At 47.7% G+C, this 24,608-nt stretch overlaps 1 protein-coding gene across 8 annotated transcripts in view; it reads right to left on the minus strand.

Annotated features, from left to right (window-relative positions):
- The window catches only part of TMEM94 (transmembrane protein 94), an 805,258-nt gene that overhangs the window by 38,068 nt on the left and 742,582 nt on the right, over positions 1–24,608 (minus strand). For all 8 annotated transcript variants that reach the window (XM_085617011.1, XM_085617013.1, XM_085617005.1 and 5 more), the window contains 3 exons: positions 11,384–11,469; positions 9,709–9,790; positions 9,155–9,303 (listed from right to left, as the gene is read on the minus strand). In XM_085617011.1, coding sequence (XP_085473137.1) covers positions 9,155–9,303; positions 9,709–9,790; positions 11,384–11,469 — 317 coding nt within the window. The remainder of the gene's footprint in view (positions 1–9,154; positions 9,304–9,708; positions 9,791–11,383; positions 11,470–24,608) is intronic.

Consider the following 24,608-nt stretch of genomic DNA (forward strand, 5'->3'; position numbering starts at 1 on the left):
TCACACCAGTAACTGGTGTGGGAGTATGATCCCACCCTTCTAGAGGGAGAGACATGACAGCACTGGTATACTCTGTAGAAACTTAATAGAGCCCTGGCATCAGAAAATGGATGCTGCAGCCACAGACACGGGTCTGTCCTCCTGCTGCTGACCGAAACTCCGGCAGGGGCAGGCTGGACAATAGGTTTCCTGTCACAGGGAGGTGTAAACACCTCCCAGACAGTCTTATGTATATTGGGGCTGGATGGGAGCACTCTCAGAGTGCTTTGAAGTCCTGCACAGGGGGAAAATTTGGTGTCCCTCTGCATAGTCCAGCTCAAACCGGTTCAGGGGCTTCCAGGCCCTGCTCTGGCATGAAACTGGACAAAGGAAATGGGTGTAGCCACCCCTCTTTCCAATCCCTCCCATAGGTGGGTCCCCAGAGTATGTCCAACCCCCTACCTTAGTATAAGTATGGGACCCCAGTCCTTAGGACTTTAGATTACCCTGGACGAAACTCTGAAGCTGAATCCTGGACCTTTGACGCTCTCCTCAAGACCAGAAGACTGAAGAAATCTCCCTTGGGGTCAAGGAGTGACTCGCCTGCTTGGCAGGCACCAACAAAGCAATTTGCCGGTCTGCATTTCGAGACATCTCAGAGGCCGACCCGAGTCCCCAGCAAAGCTGAGACACGCAGCCCTTGTGAGTAGCATGGAACCGGAACTCCTGGTCACCGTGAATTTCTGCAAGTGCATTGACTTCTCGACGTCTCTTGAAGTCGTGCTTGGGCTGAGTTGTAGCCCCCACCTTGAGCACTGAATCCACTGAAGATTGGCGGCCCACGGGTCATTCCAAGTGACCCGTGGGCCGCCATTTTGTTTTTCGTCGCGAGGTCCCTTCGCGATCCCTGGTCCGTTGACGGGTGGGTCCCTGAGGGGGTAACTTTGTATTTCCTTGGGCTTTCCTGGTTGCTCCAGACGTGCCCTGACTCCCAACCAAGTAGTGAGTTCCACAGACCTTGCTGGTCTGCACCGAAGCATCTTTCTCGTTTCTGCGTGGGTTGCTGTTGCCAAGGCTTGTTGTGTCCAATCCGGGCACCGATGCTGCAGCACTCAACATCCTTCGTGGGACAGCTCGAAACCAACTCCTGGTCATCCACGACGCCTCCTGGTCCTCGTGGCTTAAGAGTCAAGCTTCACCTCCTTCACCCGAAATCACCCGACATCGGTGGGCATCTGCTCATCGCCTTCCTGGTCACTGGCTAGTGACCCAGACTCTGTCCCCTCTGCTTTAAGGTTCTTCTCATCTTCGATCCAGGCTTGGATCTCTTCGGACACTTCGCATCCTCACGGCAGCAGCACTTCTTCGCCAGCTCCCACTGAAATCGACGACGCGACCAGACACAAAATGACACCTATGCACCCGGCTTCCCTGGGTGAGGTAACACGAGTACTCCAGTGCTCCCGTGGGTGTTAGCCCTAGAACTTCCTAAGTCCAAAAGGGTTTGATCCTGACTCATTTATGAGTGTCTCTAATCTATAAAAATCTAACCGCGACTTTCCCCAAAGAAGCTAACGGGAGATCGCGGCTGTGTTCACACACTGCTAACGGCCCCCGTGGGTCCCCTGTGTCACTACCTTGGGTGGTTCCTTTGGGTCCCAGCGATTCTACAGGCCCTAGGCCTTGTGTCTAGTTAAGTCGTGGTTCTTATACCACTATTTTAGTATATGGTTTGGCTCGCCCCTAGGGCCTGACGTGTATTTGTTCTATTTTACTGTGATTATTGAAGTGTAACTTATGTGTTTTGACCTCTAGTCTCATAAAGAGACTAGGAGCGTGTCCCTGACTTTTTACCTACCTGTAACACCCCTAAATCTAGTATTCAGGAGAACCCCTGAACCTTGCTTTCTCAGACAAGAAGAAACTACAAGGAGAAGAAGGACCGAACAGCCATGCAGCAGCTAACAAGAGGAAGATGCCCACTGACTTGGCTCCAGCCCTACCAGCCTGTCTCCACCTCGAACCTGCTCCTGCGAAATCTCGGTGTGTCCTGCAGCCAGCAACCTTGAAAAACTCCGGAGGACTTGCCTGCCTTCAACCCCAAAGACTGTCTCCCATGAACACCGGATTTATTCATTTGCAACTTCTGGCTCCGGCCGGACACGGGGAATCTGCCCCACTCTGTAACCACCATTCACGGCCCGAGCTCGAGTGGGCAAACACCACGAGGAGGTCACCCCGGCGATCCTGACCCGAGATCCGGCGACCCCTGACCTGCCTCAAGCCTCCAGCAGACGCCTGCAGCCTAAATCCAGAAGGTCCCCCCCAACCGCGACCAGGAGCTGGTAAGAAGATCTGACCCACAGCCAAGAGGCCTGCTTGCCAGCAGCCACCAACCGGAGGTCCCCTATCCCCTATTGGATAACATTGGGCCTCAGCACTCTGCACCCGGCCGCCTTAGTGCAGCAGAGGGTGTAACTAGAGTGCATCCTTGGGCCTGGGGGACCCCTGAGTCTACGCCCAGAACCTCAACTCCCACTACCAAATACTTACCTCAAAACCGATTACACTATTATCCTGCATATGATAACATTGACTGTATTTCTTGGAAAAGTTACTAAGTGTGGAGTTTGAAAATCTAAAGAAATTCTTTAAACCTCTGAGTAAGAAAAGTAAACCCAAAAGCAACTTACCTGTAATTTTACTGAAAACCCCATTCAAGTTTATGTACTGTATTTACAAAGTATTGCATTTCTCTGAAACCATACTGTAAGTCAAAACAAAGTGCATATACAATTTCAATTCAAACTGTTTACAAACTGCATTACTACTGTAAAGTATTTATTGCTTACCTATGCCAGGCTTGCTTGGTTCTAGAAAATAAAATAACTAAAATAATATTTTCATACAAAAACAATTGGTCTGAAGTTCAGTCTTTGAGTGTGTGAATTAATTTGCTGACTGAGTATGTACAACAAATGCTTAACCCTGTCCTCTGATACTGCCTTACTGCTCGACCACACTACCACAAATAGAGAGTGAGATGCTATCTAACTTTACCTCAGCCTACCTTTGGGGTTCCACTGGACGCTGTGCACACTATACCTCACTTTGGTATAGTATATACAGAGCCAGCTTCCTACATCTAGCTTCTTGGATTCCCTATCAGGTGGTGCATTAGGGAATGCGCCTTTGGACGTAGAGGCTTGGACTACCAAGCTCTCAGGGGCAGGATGGGAAGAGAGGAAAATGGGGTCGCCCGGGGCCGGGCGGTGGCGTCGGGCAATCATCCTGTCCACAGGAGCCCCAATTTTTCTTAGGAAACTAGCCATGACGCATATATCCAGCCCTTAGTTAATAGATGATCGTTGTTCACACATGCTTAAGTCCTTTTTCTGTTGTAATTAGAGATCTGAAATAGGCCCAAAATTGAATTAATTCTTGGTATAAGGTTAAACTAACAATGTACTACTTATATCCCCTTATGTTAGTATTGAACCCAACCCATGTAATAAGGCCGTATGTTTCGGTATTCTCTTGTTATGACTACTGTATGAAATACATATTTTTTGAGGGATCATTACAAACTTGGATGGTTTTTCTATAAATATACAGAGCCACTTAGTCGTTGGTAACATGTCTGATTCATTTTCCTGTGTTTTGCACACCGTTCCAATAATCTGTGGCGAGTTCTAAGCAATCTGATGTATTACACCATGTATGCAGTTGCATCATTTTAAATCTGTTTCTTTTTCAAATATAACTTGTACCTTGTATATTTGTATATTTCTCTCTCTTCCCTTTTCCTCTCACTCCCCGCTGGTTGTTGCCACGGGTTACCAATCCTGACTTTATCTAGGGTGCCACACCTAATCGTTATCTTTTACTTATGCATTCTTCATTTGGGGCACGGGAGCTTACGTTTTTTTCGATTGTCACTGGACTATTTGTCGAACTACTGAGGCAACCGTACGTTATTAACAATTCTGGCCCATTGTCATTGACAGACACGCCTCCCAGCACTTGCAGTATACAGCTCATTGGTCTCTGAATACTTCGGATAGCGAGATGTATTCACTCGCTTCCGGTTTTGCTACCGTATATCCCTTGCGCGTTCTAGTCTTCCGCTTAGGTTCTAACATTTTAAAACGTCAGCGACCGTTTACTTCCGGTCTGCCTATTGATGCACGTCGTAATGGCTCCGTGGCACACTCGCCGTAGAGGTAATTTTTGCTCCTAGACTTGGCATACTTTTAGCTCTTCCTCAGATTGGACCCGCCATGAATCGCAACATGTTATTAATTGTTTCTGCCGGGTGATTGGAGTCTGATATTTGGGTTGCAAACTATTTTAGTCATAGCTATAAATCGACAAACACGAGTACTGGGAAGCCATCATGTGATATATAATTAACCACTCGTTTTGAATCTGTGTAAGGGTTTTGGAGTTAGTCATATGCAGATCGACAGATTAGACCATTCCTTTGATCTAATTTTACTTGGATTATCCATATCTTGGGTCTTACTTTGTACTCATGTGTCTTATCTTTGGCAGCGAGATTACTCCACTCGCTTCCATAGTGCCTCTGGTTACTTGAGGTGCTTTCTGGTCTGTGTGAGTGGATACTAGTGTGCCGCTGACAGTTTGAAGGATATTCCTTGACTATAGCTAATAATTGACGCTACACTGGCTTTTGCTTTCCAGTGTGTCTGATCTTTCACACACTATGAGAGAGAATCTATTCGATCATGTTGCGTACTCTTAGGTTGCTTTGGATGTGACACTGTGTTAGAGCTCTTCGGTGCTGACCATTGCTGTTATATCCTATTTTCAAATCCCGTTTCTTAAGGGGTACTTACCCGTTAACTACATTCAGAGTATATTTACTCACTTTTCCCGTACAGCCGGGACGGAAGTATAACCGGTGGAGAGGTGAGCCGGTTATCTTAAATTGTTTGTACTTGCTCTTGTGTACCGAGTTGGTTATGTTGTTTTATTGACTAGGATTACTCTCTTATATGATTCCAGATTACTTGTTCTTTCCCTGCTAGCCTGATAGGTAAGATCTATTTCTGTATATTTCATCACCTTGTTGATACGACGGATTGGTATTCATTTCACTTTATCTTTTCTAAATATCTGTTTATTCCCCCTCTCTCCCTCTGTTGTGCTCTATACCTATTGAGCCGTGGTGGATCCTATCCTTTGACAAACCACGGCCCAGTTTTGTTCTATTTACCCAACGATACTCCGTCTCACACAATATAGCTTAAGTGTTCACCGATATAAGTTGAACGCTGATCCTATACCAGATTTAAGTCCTCTGTGACCTTATCTTTTATTCCAATTTTCTCTTGATTGGTTTGTGTTGTAAAAATTGTATGTTTGCACGTAATCAGGGTCACAAGGTGCATCACTTGAACTTTTTGCGGTTTGTTTGATCGGCACTAATGGAATTGTACCGTGATGGTGGTTTCTTAACCTACATTCTGCTGTGATTTTTACTCTCTTTTCCCTTACTATGGATTTTTGGAGCTTGTCACATGGGTTCTGTTAAGTTTGTTCTTAGGCGCAGTGTCGGGTAATTCATGTTGTGATTTTAAAACTTTTTTCACACTTTTTTATGCTTCTGCTTGTGTATTTCTACAATGTATTATTGTATGTCTTTGTAGCCCTGAAGACGTCGTGGGTTCATACCCGGAAGAAACACGTGTTGGCTGGGCAACGGATTCTCATTAAAAACAAGAAAGATACACTCTACTGGAATTATCGACTGTTTTTATAAATTTATGTTCTCTCCACTACTGTTTATACTTATATGAATATCACTTGTTAACGTGTGCATAGGCATCCTATGCCCCTGTGTTGGATTTGGACCAAGTGCTCAAAAGGATGTCCGTAAGGGCCTCATTGAACGGAAGCAGCGGCTCCGGCGAGGCCGTTGCCGGTTGAAGCACCTCTGTAAGGAGGTTAGCCCTGACCGCCACCGTAAGATGCTCGAGGTTTAGGGCCTCGGCCACCCTACGCAACACCAATGCGTAAGAGGCACCCTGCTCTGTAGCCATGGTAGGGGGAGATAGCATGCCAAGGTCTGGAAAGACTCCTGTCCCCAGTACGGGTACTCCAACTGGTCTGCAAAAGGGTCCACAAACCCCTCTCAGTCCTCCTCACCCTCTCTTGTGAGCCACTGAGGGTGGTAGGAAACATCAGGAGAGAACAGGGGTACAAAAGTACCGGTCAGCGCCGGTCCCGACGTTAGTCCGGCGCCGTGTCCTCATCCGGCGTCGGAGGCGGCGGGGGTGTCGTCACTGGATTCGGCACCGGAGAAGGTGTCATGAAGTCGACCGGCGCTGATTCGGATCCAGGCCTGGATCCTTGGGGGCCCTGTGGCACCGAAGCCACCAACATGAAAGGCCTAGAGCCCCCAACCGAGTCTGTGGGGCCCAAGGGCACGCCGGCGTAGTCGGGCTGCCGGAAGATAGAATGTAAGCCTTTGTAAAATCTTCTAAACTGGGCAGGGGTCGCTCCGGGTCCGGGAAAGGGAGGGAAGGCCGGAGTCGACCCAACAGGCTCCGTGGGCAGAGCCGGACGGCTCCCTTCCGCATCCCGTGTTGCGTCAGCTGACAGACGAAGAGAACACGAAGAACGACTATGCTTCTTCGCCTTCTTCTTGTGCTTCGACTTACCCGAAGACGAAGACTTCGATGACGAGTGGTGTTGGTCGCTCCGCGACCGGTCCCACGACCTCCCTCTTGACCGAGACCTCGAACGGCGCGGAGTTGACTTTCGGGCCTCGAGAAGCTTTCGGGACCGATTCCGCAAAGACTTCAGATTCATGGCCCAGCAGTTGGAGCACGACTTTGGGTCGTGCTCGCGCTCCAGGCACAGAGGCACTCGAGGTGCGGGTCCGTGACAAACATCAATTTTTGACAGGATTCACAAGCCTTGATGCCGGTCCGACGTGACATCCCTCCGTGTACCAGGAGTCGATCAACTCAATAAAGGGGTCGACAAAAGTCGCAAAAATGGAGTCAAAAAGTGACTAGAGGTACCGCTCTCCCCGGATCTGCGCTGGCTGGCGTGGAAAAAGAAAGAACGGACGTCAGTGCGTGAGGGCGGCGTCTAAGTAGATACCGCAATGTCTTTCCGGCGACCACGACGCCAACGACGAACGCGTAGTAGACAGACGTCACCTATTGACGCGCAGAGGTACTGCTGAGGAAAAAATTGTCCGGATCAAGTCTGACGCCGGGGGTAATTCTAAGGTGAGGAATCCATAACTAATTGTCTCTTTCAGATGCGGGATTTTTTCCACGTTGTATGGGAGTGTATATGTATCAAGAACCTCTGGCTGGAGATATTAGTCAAACATACACGAGTGACAGGATGGGTACTGGAAGGTAACCCGAAGGAACTACTGTTGGGGCTATTACCGGCACTAATTCAAAAGAAGCTTAGCCGTAAATTCCTGAACTTAGGACTAGTGCTTGTGAAACAAAGCACAGCTATCAGATGGCTACAGCCAAGCCTGCAGAACATTAGGGAATGGTTACGTGACATGATGTAAAGGGCCACGGCTGAGGAAGTTAGGATAAAACAGGTCAGACACGATGAGTAGATAAAAGACTACCTGCGAGCATGGAGCCAGATGCTAGTCCATTTAAATGTGCAGGGTGATACGCCTATCGAACTGACCACTCCTGAATGAATATTTGATGCTCATTTCTCCCTGACACCCATTAGTGGCCGAACAATATATGATGAAACATGACTAAATAGGGATATGATATGCAATACCAGTTAACCATACAGGGGACGCACACCTTATTTGTCATGCATTAGCGCCTTGTTCTCTTGTTTATAAAGCTGTTGAAATTAGTCTAGAGAAATTCCACCTTTTGCCTATAGGGGAGGAGGGAGGGATAAGATCGGGAACGTTTTGTTGTGTGTTTAATAATACAAAAAAAAAAACAATTGCATGTATTGATATACAAGATTACAAGATATGTATTTTATTCAGGTCTCTGATGCTGCATAACAATAACAACTTTTTTTTTATAACAAGACACCATCTACATTTTACACGTGTCAGGCGCACACACAGGGTGCTCAATGTATTTTAGCAGACCTAATTTTTGACAATGTTGGCCTTCCAGGACGAGCATTTTGGACTGTCCAATGCCCCAGACAAGAAACCAATATCCCTAGTAAGATTGCCTCCACTGAATCCAAAATTCAAGGTCCCAATGACACAAGAGATCTGTTCTCAGCTAACCAAGATGCCACAACACCTGGGAATGATACTGTGTTTCACCACTGTAATTGTTTGATTTACAACCGACCCAACTCAACACAGACCATAGAAATTAAAAAGGAGGCCACGCACAAACAATTACGACATTACCATACAGGCAGCTGGTAATAACCACAAATATGTAAAAACAAAAAAAAAAATGTGTGAGTAAATTACCGTTATGCTGGGTATGCTTTGTGTTCTTTCCTGTGGTAAGGGTGATGTGTGTAACCTTATGATGCAATGCTGCCTACCATTAGGTTCTTGTTTTTTGCTTCCTACTTGGGCAGTTACAGATTGGCAGTTGAGGCGACGGTATACCAGGTGCTGTGGGCATAAAGTTCTTCACTTCACACCATCTTTGTGGATTAATGGGCGAGACAGAACCAGCTGTCCCCGATGTGGACAGAGAGAGCTCTCAGTTGGGAAATATTTAGATAGGATACACTAGAATGACATAGAACAAGCTCAATCGGGCAGGGGCTGAGACTCTACTTTCCAGTCTTGTCAGTGGATCAACGGGGACAGGGGTAGAAACAGCAGGAGGAATCTGGAGGGAGAGACAGAAACAAGCACCACCATTGTGTGATAGATGGAGCTGTGGTGTGGAGAAGAAGACAGCTCATCCAGTTTGAAGATGAGGAAAAGTTGGTGGGGCAGGTCATAGAAAATCCCTCTCTAGTAACAGAGGGAAGACTGGGAAATTCTGGGGATAGAAACAGGGACATCATTTTTCTTTGGTGGAAACAGGAGGCAGTGGCGGATGCGGACACTATATTATGTGTGGAATAGAAGGAGCAATAAAACAGTTTCTCTCGAAAGGGATAGAGAGGCCCATGTACTTGGCAGTTACAATCCAATGAGAATGTGTTTGTCTCAAACCTGTGCATCACGATGGAGGAACAATTGGTTTGGTTGAGGTTCCGAGAGATATTGCAGAACTGCTGGAGCGAGAACCAGAAGCAGACAAGGCACGAGGTGATGGTGGGAGAGAACTTCACAAGGAAGCAAAGCAAAAAGTAGTGCTGCGTCTGCGGAAAGAAGGAGAAGACACATTTTAGGTGGCAGTGAAAACAAGAGCATAAAAAAACATAACCTTTCATTATCTGCATTGGTGCAGGGCTTTTTTCCTCCAGTAGTAACCTGTCAGTGTTATAGGATCCTAGCAGGATGAGTTACTTCCTAGTATTTCTGGGGTCTTAAAAGACTCTAGCAGGGTGGGCGTCATCTAAGCAGTATCTACTCAGTGTTATAGGGCTACAGCATGATGCCCTTACTGCAGCTGTGTCCTTTGAGCACTACAACACACAAACAACCTGAGTCACTTCCCGGCAGTACCATGCGAATGCTGTAGTAACTAGCATATTTCCATTCTTCTATTGGTGGCCTGTGACCTCTACAATAAACCCACAATGGACACTTATGACATACTCTACCTTTTTGGGTATAGTAGTCAAGTTTTTGCCAGTTGCCACCGTCATGATGGAGCTTTCAGCAGGCTTCCCAAGAAGAGAGACACTAGAAGAGAAAAATGAATAATGTCATAGAAGAAAAATAACAAGAATAACTCTCCCAACTAGAAAGCTCTTGTGGGAAATATCTCCCTGCATCATACGAGTGTTGTCTTCCAATTCATAGCAGACAATTAGGACACCTGCACGTGCGGTACCAAACAAGGTTGCCCTTTACATGGAAATACCAGTTGGAATCCACTGAGACAGACCAGTTATAGTGAGCTTCTAATTTCCTAGCAAAGGGGAGGTAGGATATCAATCCCTAAAAGGCCCTAGGGATCATAGCTAACTCACCTTTTAATCAAGTCAAAAGTTTGCCCTTAACTATATTACAACCTCACCAATATTCAAACTATAGGTTTCTTCTGGTTATATATATCAGGTGTAGGTACCTCTTCATCCTGCGTCATGATAATCCAACCTCCTGGTACCCTCCTAATGATCTGTCCACCACTTTATGCAAGATCACCCAGGGGTTTTCTTCCTATGTCCCCTCACTGTGATCCAAACACCCATCTGAGAGATCATCATGAGGGGAATACTAACCTCATGCCCCAAGATTAAACTGCACTTCTCTAAAATGGCCAAGAGGATACTTCGTATTTCCTTTCCCATGCTAGAAGTTATGTTGTACGCTGTAGGGTGTCTCTAAGGGCTGAGAAATTAGGTGCAACAACATTTGTGAACGTAACAGGGTGTGTCCATCCTGAATTAAATTAAGCTGGAAACAAAAAGGTTTGCGGACATTTCCAGAAAATAAACTGATGTTTATTTTCATGGGGAGAACAATCCATGATTTTGCTGTCTGTAGTTTGAGTACTCTACCTTCAGAATAGTGTCAATATATTAATAAGGAGTATTGAGGCCTTTTTTTTACTTTTTTTTAAATTACCCAAACCTTAGCAAGAAGATTTAAAGCAAACCAGTTGCGTCACTTGGCCTAAAGCTCGGGCCGAAGCAGTGAATGGGTTTCGCCATTCTTCAACATTTCCAGGGCCTTCATATACCCTCTGGCGTGTAGTGTGGCAGGACTTACATGAGATGCTTAGTACCAAGATCTTTTCATGAAACGCCAACCTTAGAAATCTGACCTACTTGTATTCCACTCTAGGAGAGCAATCAGACAGTTTGCAGGGTTGTTAGATGATCCAACCAACCCTCGTTACGTTACAAAAAACATGTTTCCCACTTACCAGAGAAGTCCTTCCAAAGCAAACCTTTCCAATTGAAGCACCCAAAGGCGATCATTACAACCTTTCCATTATGTATCACATACCCTTCTCCCTGTGTAAGTTCGCCATTGTGGATCCATGCCACATTCCTCACTGTAATCTAACCAGCCTTGGAAATCAGTGTGGAGATCTTTCTCACCTACACATTTATTTCATTATGCTACCAACATTTGCCTGGGGATCCCTTTCACCTACTTCCCCAGAATCATCCCAAACCCTCACTCTGAGACCACAAAGCTGTTTTGTCTCAACTGCATTTTTAGGAGAACACCCATTTTTACTGTGAGAAACAGGGAGAGTTTTCTTTCTTAACTCTACAGAGTTAGAGAACCTTATTAAAAGAAAACCTTTGGGGCATGGCCTACCTGAGAAGGGGATAGCAGAAGCAGGAGAGCCACAGGATGTCTGTTGTGCTGAGGATAGGTGGCAGCTGAATTAGACAGCCCAAGAACTGCAAAAAATACAATGCACAGGAATGAATTCCAGGAGGACTGTTCACCGATTTAACACACAGCATCTTTCACACTCTGCTACCAATGTCTCTGTTGGACAGCCTAGATCTCTTGGCCATTGTTAACTTGGAGTTGGGACTTAGGGGAAGCAAAGGGATGGAGGAGGGTGCAACGTTTCCAGGAACATAAGTGCTGAAAGCCAATAAGCAGTGGAGGAGTCCACTAAGCAGTGGATGAATCCGATCTACTCAGCCTGGATGATCAGAGTACAGAAATTCGGCCTAAAGTGCATTAAGAAGCAAATGTATGAAAGATACAAACACCGGTAGTGGGTTAAAGGGTTCTTGGCCAAGTGTTTACAGGAGCGGCAATCAATCTCGGCTTGGGATGGTGAGTCAAAAAAAAAAAACAGATGTTTACTAAAGACTGTCATGAGATGGCGGGCAATTGCTTTCAGGCATTGCCCCTTGCACACACAGCTGGAAAATGGGGACAGCTCAGGGGGCATGGACTGGAGCTCTAAGATTTTGGAAGTGTGCTAGAGCTGCTCCGCACGAGCATACCTGGAGCTAGGATCATCCTGGCCAGCACGGCACTCCTGCCTGGCGATTCATCCCCTTAAACACTCTAGAGGGGGAGGGCCCATTGCCTCAATAGCAGAGCTGCTGGACCCCAGACCTTGTGCCGGGGAATTCGGGCCTAAAATTCGATGGAGACAGAAGAGACCTGCAGTCTGTGGTACACCTCTGAGGCGGAGTGGAAGGAAATCAAGAGGGCTGCTCTAGGTGGCAAGAAACAGGGAGGACCAAGCACCCTGCAAGGCACAATCCCTGGAAGTGAGACCCCAGGTGGTAGGTAAAACCTAGCGGAGGGTCTTAAGTCTAACACACCCCTCTCCTTAGAGAGAACTGCCGAATTTCACAGAGAGTGAGGCTGAGGGAGAGACTGAGCGGCTGGGGCTTAGGTTGCATGGCCATGAAGGATGAGGAACCTAGAATGGGGCCTGGCAAATAAATGTTTGCACTGTCATGCTAATAGGGGTAGGGAGGAAAAGGCTGATCACCGACACTAATAAATCCCAAGGGGGTCTGGCACCTGACCCACTTGAGTTAGCAAACATATTCGTATATAAACAATTATATCACAGAGATTGCCTCCCCTAGCACTCAGCTCGCAAGTTCCATCATTGATGGCCTACTTCTTTTTTTTAAAATTTATTTTTATTGGTTTTTCTATTACAGCCATGCACACATGAAAGGACGACATATCACCAGATGTGTAAACATAGTAGGGAACAGCCATTAGTTCTTAATGCATATTATACCTCCCCTCTCATCCCACCTGTCTAGTCATCTCCATTTCGACAGTAGGTGATATACAGGGATTCCCTCGGTATGCATTCCAGTGGGACCTTTTTTTATCCCACTTCTTGGGGCATCCCCGAGCTTTAAAATCTGCGGTCTCTGCTAACATGCGTTTATCCATTTCAGTAGCCCACAGGGTGACGCGTGGTGGGTTTACTCCCCCCCCCCCCATCCTTTGGCCAATTCTCTCTTTACCAACGTATATCCCAGTGTTGTGAAGTGCTATTCAGTTTCCGTGAGGTCAGTTGCCTTCCATATGTCAAAAAGTCCCAGTTTTGGTGTCAATGCTATGTCTTTCCCCAGGGAGGTTTGCATATGCTCTGAGGCCCCTTCCCAAAGTGCACGTACCTCTGGGCAACTCCACAACGTGTGATAAAATGTGGCCTGTTGTCCACACTCCTTCAGACATGAGTCGTCATGTCTGGCTCCTATGCGCACCAGAACTTTCCCTGTGATGTATGATTGGTGCAGTATGCGAAGCTGAATCAGCATGAATCTTTGTGTGATGGTCGCTTCCCGAGGGGACATGAGAGCCGTTTGCCAGTCTTCGTCATCTATAGGGCCTAAGTCATCCTGCCACCGCTCTCTAAGCTTTAAAAATGGGTCGGGCAAGTTATTGCTTAGCTTTTTGTAAGTTAGGGATATCGCCTTTGAAGTGAGAGGTCCATCTAATAGACGGTCCTCTAGTGGCGGCGTTTCTGGTATATCTTTGAGGGACGGGAACGCCGTCGTAAGCGCATGCCTTATCTATAAATATCTATATACTTCCCCTTGCGCCATATGGTAGCGCCTACTGAGGTCCTCAAAAGTAAGTAGTGCTCCCTTCTGTACCAGGTCTTTTACTGCCGAAATCCCGATAAGATCCCATTTGTCGAATCCGGGCTGATGGCACAGCATGCCAAGCCTCTGGGAGAACCACAGCGGTGTGGCCCGCGAGAGGACTCCAGCCCACCCCAGCTTGGAATTGACTAGGTGCCAGATCTCTAGTGTATGTTGAGTAGGACCGAAGAACCTCCCTCTCCCTTTCCTATCAGCAGTGTACAGAGCACCGAGATATCCGGACCGGTCTGTTTGATATCGGTCAAGCGCGTATGCCTGGTCATCAGAGGGGTGGTACATCCAGTGGTTGACCGCTACCAGTTGCGCAACCCAATAGTAGCGCTGTAGGTCAGGGAGTGCAATGCCTCCATCGTACCACCCTTTCGTCAGTTTTCTCAGTGCTATCCTGGAGGACTTTCCATCCCACAGCAGCGTTCGAATCTCACCCTCAACTGCTCTAAAGTATGAATCCGGGACTTTATGCGGGCAGTTATGCAATATATAAAGGAAATGAGGAAGGGCTAGCATCTTGAAGAGCGCAGCCCTCCCCAACAGCGTCAAAGGCAGCGACCTCCAGTGCTTCACATCGGCTCTCAGTCTGGCCAGAGGGGGAGCCAGGTTGGAACTATAGAAACAGTCTGGGTCTGGAGTAACAAAGATTCCCAGATAGCGAAACCCCTCCGTCGCCAGAGCTATATTGCAGTTTGACGGAAGTCTGGGGGCTGGGCCCTTCAACATATATAGAGTAGATTTGTGCCAGTTAATAGCATATCCTGAGTATTTACCGAAACTCGTGAATATGTCCAATACCGCTATGATCGAGTTGTGCGGGGATGCTAGATATAGCAGTATATCATCTGCATATAAGGATATGTGGTCCTCCATTTCTTCCGCCCACCGCAGCCCTCGCACCATCACGTCCCTTCGCACCCAGGCCGCAAGAGGCTCCAAGATAAGAGAGAATACCAACGGAGACAGCGGGCATCCCTGCCTAGTACCCCGTCGTAGCTCAAACTTCCGGGAGGCATAGTTGTTGACCCTCACCTGTCCCAGCACTCCGGTATAGAGGAGCCGAACCCAGGCTACGAATTTAGGGCCCAGTCCCACCTTTTTAAGCACTGCAAACATATACGGCCATTCGATAGAGTCAAATGCCATTGAGGCATCAAGGGATAGCACTGCCACATCCTCCTCGATGTATTTCCGACGAGCCAGCACATTGTGTAGGCGCCGAATATTGAGGGCTGTATTCCTTCCTGGCATAAAGCCAGATTGATCCGGATGGACCAGCGATGTGATAACTGGCATCAGTCTATTCACCAAGACTTTGGCTAGCACCTTTGTCTTCAGGTTAATCAGCAAGATTGGTCTGTAAGAGCCACATTGGTCTGCCGGTTTACCTTGCTTGTGGATGACCACTATGGTTGCTAGTCGCTGATCCTCTGGTAAACTACCAACTTCCAGGCTCTCTTCAAACATGGCTTTCAGGTGCGGTACAGTCAGGGAGGCAGTTGCCTTCAGAAACTCTACTGGAATACCGTTTGGTCCCATAGCCTTTCCCGATTTGATCTGTCCCAGGGCTTTTCGTATTTCCTCGTTCGAGAGGTCTGCCTCTAAGGTCTCCCTCTCCCCATCCGAGAGACTTGGCACATCACTGTCCCGAAGGAGCAGGTGCGAGTCCTCAGCCGTGTAATACGTAGAGGGGGTGTACACCTTTTCAAAGTGATCTGCGAATTTCTCCGCTATTTCTCGTGGATGCAGCACCGCTGCACCTCCCGATGCCGTCAGTTTATGCACCCACCAAGCTCCCTGCTCTCTTCTTTCCAACCAAGCCAATGTTTTTCCAGCCCTTTCACCAAGTTCATAGAGTCTGTGCTGAGTGGCACGGTGTTTAGTCACCATCTGTTCCCTAGTCTTCATCTTATATTCCTCTCGCTTCGTTAAAAGCCGATTTCTCGCATCTGGGGAGGGATTTCGTAAGTGGTCCCGCTCCAGTGCCAGGAGGTCTGTCTCCGCCTGAACCAGTATTTCACGCTTTTTGGTGATATATCCAGTCTTCAGGGACGGAGCTTGCCCCTTGAGTACTACCTTGTAGGCTTCCCAGAGTGTTTGTGCAGAGTCTACCGAACCCACGTTTACCGTAAAGTAGTTGTCGGTTTGTCTACGGAGTTCATCCCTTATAGCCGGTATGTGTAGAAGCCATGGGTTAAGAACTATGGTAGTACGTGGTTGTCGTTCCCAGTGTGTGTTTTCCAGCCAGACTGGAGAGTGGTCTGATATGCCTCTAGGTAAAACTTTATACTGGGCGAAATCACCTACGGAAGACAGACGGGTGAGAAAATAGTCTATACGTGATAAGCTACTATGGACATTGGAGAAGTATGTAAATAGTTTGCCCCATGGGTGAAGCGCACGACCCACATCTGTCAGCCCCAGTGCCATCGCGATGTCAGCCATTAGGGTGTTAGCTTTCTCTTTAGACTTCGGTGGTTGGCGGTCAACCGTATCGTCTAGGGTAATGTTATAATCTCCCCCCATGATTAGTGTGCCCTCTCGGAGTCCTATCAGCTTACCTCCCAGGTCCTCTAGCGCTGCCTTGCCCAGCAAGGGCGGTAAATCCACTGAGAGGATATTGATGTGTCTCCCGTCCCATTGGGCCTCTGCCCCAGCGAATCTGCCTCCCGCATCCACCCATGTCTTGTGGACAATAAGAGGCGTATTTTTTTTTAACCAATATGGCTGTCCCCCTTGGAACCCGTGGTGTAATCCGAGTGTACTAGAAGTTTGTATCCCCACCTAGTGAGGGCCTTAGACTTGTGGCCTACCAGATGCGTTTCTTGCAGCAGGACTACATCCGGTGAGTGTCGTTTTAGGTACTGTTGCACAATTCCTCTCCTAATCTTGTCGCCGACCCCATTTACGTTCCAGGTCATTATGGAAAGTGTTCGGTCCCTATCCCCCCCCATATCTTTGTATCACACAGTTTCCCAACCTACGGATTAACACAGACAGGGAAAAAGCCTGAAACCGCCTAACAAGCAGTTGTCGCCCCGAGTGCAGCATGGATACTTTACACTTCTGAATCTTAGTATAGCGGTGTTTACCAATAAAACCAACAAATAAGAAACCTCCCCAATGTCCAGACCTACTGGTATCCTCTCCCCTCCCCCCTCCCTCGCCCGGAGAACTATGTAACTTCAAACACCCCACTTCTCCCCACCCCTAAACATCCTCCCCCCTCCCTGCCCCCCTGCCCGTGGATTTATAACTACCCACCCCCAAACATGGCAGAGTACCTCAATCCCTCCCCACAATGCTAGGTTTGCACGGTGATCAGTTCCCTTCCCCGCCTATTCATATCACAATTAACTAATACTTTTGCCATCCACAGTTCAGTTTGCATGGTCCCAGTCAGTTCACAGTACTTGAAACCCATCGGCCCAATAGCATTTTTAGGTACTCACTGGTAAGTCTCGTTTTTACTGGGTTTGGCAACTCTTTCCCTGAACCCCCATCTACTTGCGCTTTTTAGCCGGACACCGGCTCCCAATCATCGAGGCCAGGGGTCATCATTCCTGCTCTCTCGGCCGTCCGCCCTCCGTTGGGCCATTCTTGGCACCCTCTACACGGACCCTACCGTGCCGGCCAGGCCCACCACAGCGTCCTCCGCCTTGGCCCCCCACCGTACTCCAGCCCTCCATCCAGTCCCAGGCGGCCTCCGGTGAGTCAAAGAACCACGATTTGCCATCCGACTCGACTCTCAGCTGTGCTGGAAAAAGTTTGCATACTTCACCTCCCGGTCACGCAGTTCTCTTTTTACCGCCTGAAAGCTGCGACGTTGGGCCTGGACCTTGGCCGTGAAGTCTGGAAAGAACGCCACCTCGAAGTTATCTATCTTCAGCGGAGGGTTGGATCTTGCGGTCTGCAGGATAATGTCCCTATCCCGATAGTTGAACACTCGGGCAATGAGCGGTCTCGGGGGCGCCCCCGGCCTCGGTCTACCTCCCGGCACTCTGTGGGCTCTCTCGATGGAAAAGTAACTGGACAAAGTCTTAGGCCGCTGGTGTTTCGTAATGAGGTCTTCCACATATAGGTCTGCTGCCGGCCCCTCTGTTTTTTCTGGAACACCTAAGATGCGGATGTTGTTGCAGCGAGCCCTCCCTTCGTAGTCGTCGAGGTGTTGTGCCATCCTCTCCTGCTTCTTCTGCATGTTGAGCATCCGTTGTTGGAGTTCCGACGTGTCCGACTGTAGGGCGCCAGTGACTGTCTTGAGCTCTTGGACTTTCTCGTCCATCTTCCGGAGGTCCGCCCTAATTAGAGAGACCTCCACTGACACTGAGTCCACGGAAGCGCGCATACCATTAATGGCTGCCATGACGTCATGCAGGGTGGGCTGTGTGGAGGCGGCTGCCCCCAATGCCCCACTTCTTGATTGACCTTACTATGCTGAATCTCCCACTGGAGAATAAGAAAATATCGGGGGCAACTGGGGAGATGGCAAGGGGCCGGGCACTAATGGTACTCATCTTGAAGTCTTTAAAAAGTAACCTTTGATCCTTAACCCCAATCTTCTGATGCCGTATATGGATGCCCTCCAAACAGGGTCCATGCCAAACAACTTAAGGTGTGCCACAATCACGATTTTACTAATGCCTAATAAACCACTCACATTTGAGCCTCATACAGGCTTAAAGCATTGCTTAACAGTAAGACAAAAAAAAACAAGCAAATATTTTGGCTAATTGGACATTTGCATTGTAATCCATAAAGAGCAAAACTGAAATATGCCTGGGAAGAGAATGTGTCACTGCATTCAGGGTCTGCAGGTAGCCCTCTCCCAGGTTAATACTCTGGAAGGCGCTAGCGCCCTAGTAGGCTTCTGAAAGGCCTTTGATTTGGTTCAGTAGCCCTTCATGTTCCAGCTAAAACAGAAATTTAAACTTGGCCTTCCCATTCTGGCTTACACAAAAACCTTGCATACCATAAAGTGGGTGCGAGTCAGGTCAAACTGGGCTCTATCTTCCCCATTTCCAATTCAGTTGGGCACATGGCATCTCACCACTCATCTTTGTCTTAGTCCAGTTGTAGAGTGGCTTAGACGTGATGCTCAATTCCCTAGTTTCAGGTAGACAAATACCGTTAAGGACACAGTATCATTATACACAGATCATATGATCTTATCCATTCAGAAGCCAGGAAGAACACTAGGCAGACTTATACACATGCTGAGAGTATACACAGATTCATCTGGTCTTCAGGTCAAGTAGGATAAATCCATGTATGTGCCGATCTCCAGCATCCATGTGAGAACACCTAATAATGCAGTTCTTTCTTGGGTACAGGAGCATTTTAAATATCAGGGAATGCACATAACTCGAGATGAGAAAAAGAGCTGGGAACTCATCATCATCCCCACTTCCAAGGCATTAGACAAGAGCTGGACTCCTGGAATCTATTACCACTTACTATATTAGGATGGGGTGCTTTATTTAAGATGATTTAACTCCCATTACTTTTATACATCTTTCAAACTTATGCCTACGATAGTCCACCTCATTTATTTCAGAGCCTGCACACCTCAATAAGGATTTATCTGTGGGTTGGCAGGCAACATTCAATATCCTTTCCAAAATGCAAGCAGTTACCATAGAGGGGCCTCAGGTGGTCTGATGTTAATCTTTCACAGATGCCTCCATTCATAAGGAATATGCTACTTACCAGTATGCATCTGTTCTTGGCATGTAGAGCTGCAGATCTACACACTTTTGCATAGATCGCCATCTGGTGTTGGGCCCGGATGTTTGCAGTTTGTTTTTCCTCTTGGAAAGTCTTTGGAAGTCACGAGGTCGGTGACTCCTCCTTTGGACCGTATTGGGCATGGGCTTCGGCTCCATCCTCAGATTGTTTTTCGCCAACAGGGAAAGATGGAGCGTAGTAATAACAGTGAAGAAACTCATGTGTGTTGTAGCTAAATAAAATAGACTGGAACAGATACAGGTAGCCGGGGAGGCGGGTGGGCGTGTGTAGATCTGCAGCTCTACATGCCAAGAACAGATGCATACTGGTAAGTAGCATAATCCGTTCGAGGCATATGAGCTGCAGATTACACACTTTTGCATAGACTATATAGCAGTTCCCAACTTTAGCGGCGACCACCAGTATCTGTTGCAGTGGTTTGAAATAGTGTTTTTAGTACAGCCTGACCCACACTAGCTTGTTGCTTGGTTTGCACATCTACACAGTAGTGTTTAGTGAAAGTGTGCGGTGTTGACTATGTAGCTGCTTTGCAGATATCATCTAATGGGATATTCCCTAGAAAAGCCATAGAAGCCCCTATCTTCCGTGTAGAATGGGCTTTAGGGGGAACGGATAGCGTTCGTTTTGCTTTGTGGTAGCAAATCTGTATGCATTTTACAATCCACCTAGCTATCCCTGATTTTGAGATGGGGTTGCCCTTGTGTGGTGGAGAGAAAGAGACAAACAATTGTTTGGTCTTTCTGAAAGGTTGTGTTGTTTGGATATAGTAAAGTAAGGCTCGTTTGACATCTAGCGTGTGTAGAGCCCTTTCTGCAACAGTTTGAGGTTGCGAGAAAAATACAGGTAATTCTACAGATTGGTTTAGGTGAAAAGGGGAAATGACTTTACGTAGGAATTTTGGGTTGGTACGGAAAACAACCTTGTTCTGGTGAATTTGAAGAAAAGGTCCTTGTATGGTAAGTGCTTGTATCTCACTGACCCTTCTAAGGGAAGTGATGGCTACAAGATAAGCTGTTTTCCATGTGAGAAATTTCAGTTCGCATTTATGCAAAGGTTCGAAGGGCGGCCCCATTAGCCTTGTGAGAACGATATTTAAGTTCCACACAGGTGAGGGTGGTGCTCTGGGGGAATTATTCGTTTTAGGCCTTCCATGAAGGCTTTAATGGCAGGTACTCTGAAAAGTGATAGGTGCTGCCTGCTTTGTAGGTAAGCTGCATTGCTGCGAGGTGTAGCCGAATGGAGGTATATGCTAGGTTACACCTTTGTAGATGGAGTAAGTACCATATGATGTGTTGTATAGACACGTCTAGAGGATTGATTGTATTGTTATGGCAATAAACAACAAATCTTTTCCACTTCGCAGCGTAGCAGGCTCTAGTGGTAGGGCGTCTAGCTACTCTGATGACGTTCATACAGTCAGGGGGAAGGTTTAGGTATCCGAATTCTAGGATTTCAGGAGCCAGATCGCAAGGTTGAGCTGAGCTGGGTCCGGGTGCCTGATCTCTCCATGGTTCTGGGTTAGGAGGCATGGTGAGAGGTGTAGCTTTTGGTGTGGCACTACCGAGAGTTCCAGCAGCGTGGTGTACCACGGTTGTCTGGCCCATGTTGGAGCTACTAGGATTAGTGTGAGGGAATGCTGTTGTAGCTTTCGCACCACTAATGGAATTAGTGGGAGAGGTGGAAAAGCGTACGCAAATTTGTCTGACCAGTTCATCCATATCACATTGCCTTTGGACAATGGGTGTGGATATCTGGCGGCGAAGCTTGGGCATTTTTTGTTTTCGTGGGTGGCGAAGAGGTCTATCTGCGGATGTCCCTACATTTGAAAGAACGGGTGAAGAACCTGCGGGTGAAGTTCCCACTCGTGGATCTGCTGCGTCTGTCTGCTGAGCAGATCTGCCATGGTGTTTTGGACTCCTGGGACATGCTGGGCTAGGAGAAAATTTTTGTTTGGAATTGCCCATCTCCATATGCTCTGTGCTAGTTGAGAGAGCTGTGGAGAGTGTGTGCCGCCTTGTTTTTGAATGTAATACATGGCCGTCATGTTGTCTGTGCGAATGAGGACTGCCTTGCCTAAAATCTGTCTCTGAAAGGATTTTAGGGCTAGAGAGATTGCTAGTAACTCCAGATGGTTGATATGGAGTAACTTTTGTTGCGGCATCCATGTGCCCTGCACTGTAAGGTGTAATAGATGAGCTCCCCAGCCGGAGAGCGATGCGTCTGTTGTTAGTATTATTTGTGGAACCGGGTCCAGGAACGGTCGACCTTTGGAAAGGTTTGTGGTGTTCCACCACTGCAGAGAGCGATGGGTGAGACCGTCTACCAACACCAGATCCGTCAGTTGCCCTTGGGCCTGGTTCCATTGGCGCGCTAAGCACTCTTGGAGTGGACGCATCTGGAGTCTTGCGTGGGGCACTATGAAAATGCAAGAGGCCATCATCCCTATCAGTTGCATAAACACTCTTGCTGGGAGGGAGTGTTGAAGTATGAATCTTTGACGCAAAACCTGAATGCTTGCAATCCTGGCCGGATTGGGGTAGGCTATGGCTTTTGAGGTGTCTATGGTGGCACCGAGGTATTGCTTCATGTGGGATGGTGTTAGCTGGGACTTTTGGTGGTTCACCGTGAAGCCTAGTTGGTGAAGTAGTTGGATTGTAGTGGCGGTGTGGTGTACACATTGGTTGTAGGACGTGGCTTTTATCAGCCAGTCGTCCAAATATGGGAAGACGTGAATGTGCTGTCTTCTGAGATGTGCCGCCATTACCGCTAGGCACTTGCTGAATACCCTTGGTGCTGTTGTGACTCCGAATGGGAGCACCTTGAACTGGTAGTGTTGCCCGTTCACTACAAATCTGAGGTACTTTCTGTGAGCATGGTGAACCAGAATGTGAAAGTATGCGTCTTTCAAGTCCAGTGTGGTAAGGAAGTCGTTCTGGGAGAGGAGCTGAAGCACCTGCTGAAGCGTTACCATGTGGAAATGATCTGAATGTATGCATGTGTTTAGGGGCCGGAGATCTAGAATAGGTCGTAGAGTCTCGTACCTTTTTGGTATTAGAAAATATAGGGAGTAGACCTCTAAATTTTGCTGATTGGCGGGAACTTGTTCTATTGCCTGTTTTTGTAGGAGGGAGATTACCTCCTGTTTTAGTAATGTGGAATGTTCTTAGGATAGGATAGGATAGGATAAACACTTGTATAGCGCACGAATGCCGAAGCGTTTGGCGCTGGTAAGCACAGAGGGAGGACGCAATCCTCAGAGGCGGTTCTCATCGAAGAGCCGTGTTTTTAGCAGTTTTCTAAAAGCTTGATGATTATCGGTTAGTTTTAGAAAACCGGGAAGCTTGTTCCAGAGTCCGGCAGCACTTAAGGAGAAGGCTCTACCGCCCCATCTGACTTTCCTGACCCGATTTATCTTGATAAGACTCCGAGTGCTGGACCTTTGCACCCGACCCGGAGTATAAGGGATGAATAACTTCTGAACATCCTTGGCTCCCCCCCAAACACAGCCTTATGTACTAGGCATATAGACTTAAAGTCTATACGTTGCTGAACCGGGAGCCAGTGTAGTGTTTTGATTCCCGCTGAGATAGATTGATCTCTTGGGACATCTAGCAGAAGTCTTGCTGCAGCATTCTGAAGAGTCTGCAACCTCTTCATCTGAGTCTTATTTATCCCTAACAGCAAGGCGTTGCAATAGTCCAATCTGGACAGCACAAGGTCAACTACAACGGTCTTGCGAAGGTCAGGTTCAATAAAAGGAAAGATGTTCCGCAAGGTCCTTATTAAAAAGGAACAAGATGACGCAAGGTTATTGATGTGCGCTGAAAAATTGATCTGGTTATCAAACAACACGCCCAGATTTCTAACTTTAGGCACGGGACAGGGGCACTCCCCAGCCTCCACCGGCCACCATGATCCGTTCCACAGGGGACTTCCCTGGCCAAACTCAATAATCTCCGTCTTCTCGGTATTGATTTTCAAGAAGCTATCCCGCATCCAGCTCATAATTTCAGACAGGCAACTATGGAATTTAAAAGCCATGTCATTAGATTGTTTAACCGCAGAAACTATGAGCTGGGAATCGTCAGCATAGGAGACTATCGTGAAACCATGCTTCCTAATGAGCTTGGCCAGAGGAGTCACATATCCTATCCTATCCTATCCTTCTTGTGACATTGGGCGTTGCCTGGGTGGAATGTTTGGGGGGGTAGATGTTAATTCTAGGCAGTACCCTGACCGAATAATTTGGGTCACCCATTTGTCTGAGGTGATGGTCTCCCAGACCTGGAGGAAATGTTGTAGTCTGCCCCCGACCGGAGTGGGATGGTCTGGAGGGGCGGGAGGGAAGTCATTGGGTAGGCGGTGTGGCAGAGCGGGCGGTATTTGTTGTGCCTCTGCCTTTTTTGTTATTGCCCCTATAGCCGCCTCTTTGATAACCCCTTGTGAAGGTGGACTGAGTGGGGGATTTGTATGAAGTGGACGCGCTATCTGAGGAGTAGCCTCTAGACGTACTCCGAAAGGAAGAGCGGCGAAAGGAGCGCCTAGGAGGGTGTGACTGCAGGGCTCCCATAGTTTTCGCCGTATCAGTGTCCTTCATTTTTTCGAGGGCCTCATCTACCTTTGGGCCGAATAGGTGTTCTTGGCCGAAGGGATGATTTAGGATGGAGGCCTGTACCTCAGGTTTGAAACCTGATATTCTCAGCCAAGCATGGCAACGGAGGAGGACGCTAGTATTAATGGCCCTGGAGGCTGTGTCTGCTGCATCTAAGGCACAGCGTATAGAGGTGTTAGTTATTGTCTTACCCTCTTGAATTAATTCATTGGCCCTATTTTTGTATCTTTCCGGGAGGTGGTGCATTATGGTTTCTAATTCATCATAATGTGCCCTATCGTATCTAGCCAATAGCGCTTGGGTGTTGGCGATACGCCTTATATTGGCTGACTGTGACGCAGTGCGCTTTCCTGACGCGTCCAGTAGCTTTGACTCTTTGTCAGGTGGTGGTGCTTCGCCTGACGCCTGGTTATTTGACCTCTTTCGTGCAGTGGAAACCACTAGGGAATCTAGTGGCGCTGGCCCTTTGATATAGGCAGGATCTGTGGGGGCAGCATTTTTTTATTTTTTTCTATGCGTGGGTTAATGACCCTGGCCCTGACTGGGTCCTTAAAAACCCCTGGCGCATGTTTTACCACCCCCTTGA

The sequence above is a fragment of the Triturus cristatus genome, chromosome 7 (genome assembly GCF_964204655.1).
Source record: "Triturus cristatus chromosome 7, aTriCri1.1, whole genome shotgun sequence".
Classification (NCBI taxonomy): domain Eukaryota; kingdom Metazoa; phylum Chordata; class Amphibia; order Caudata; family Salamandridae; genus Triturus; species Triturus cristatus.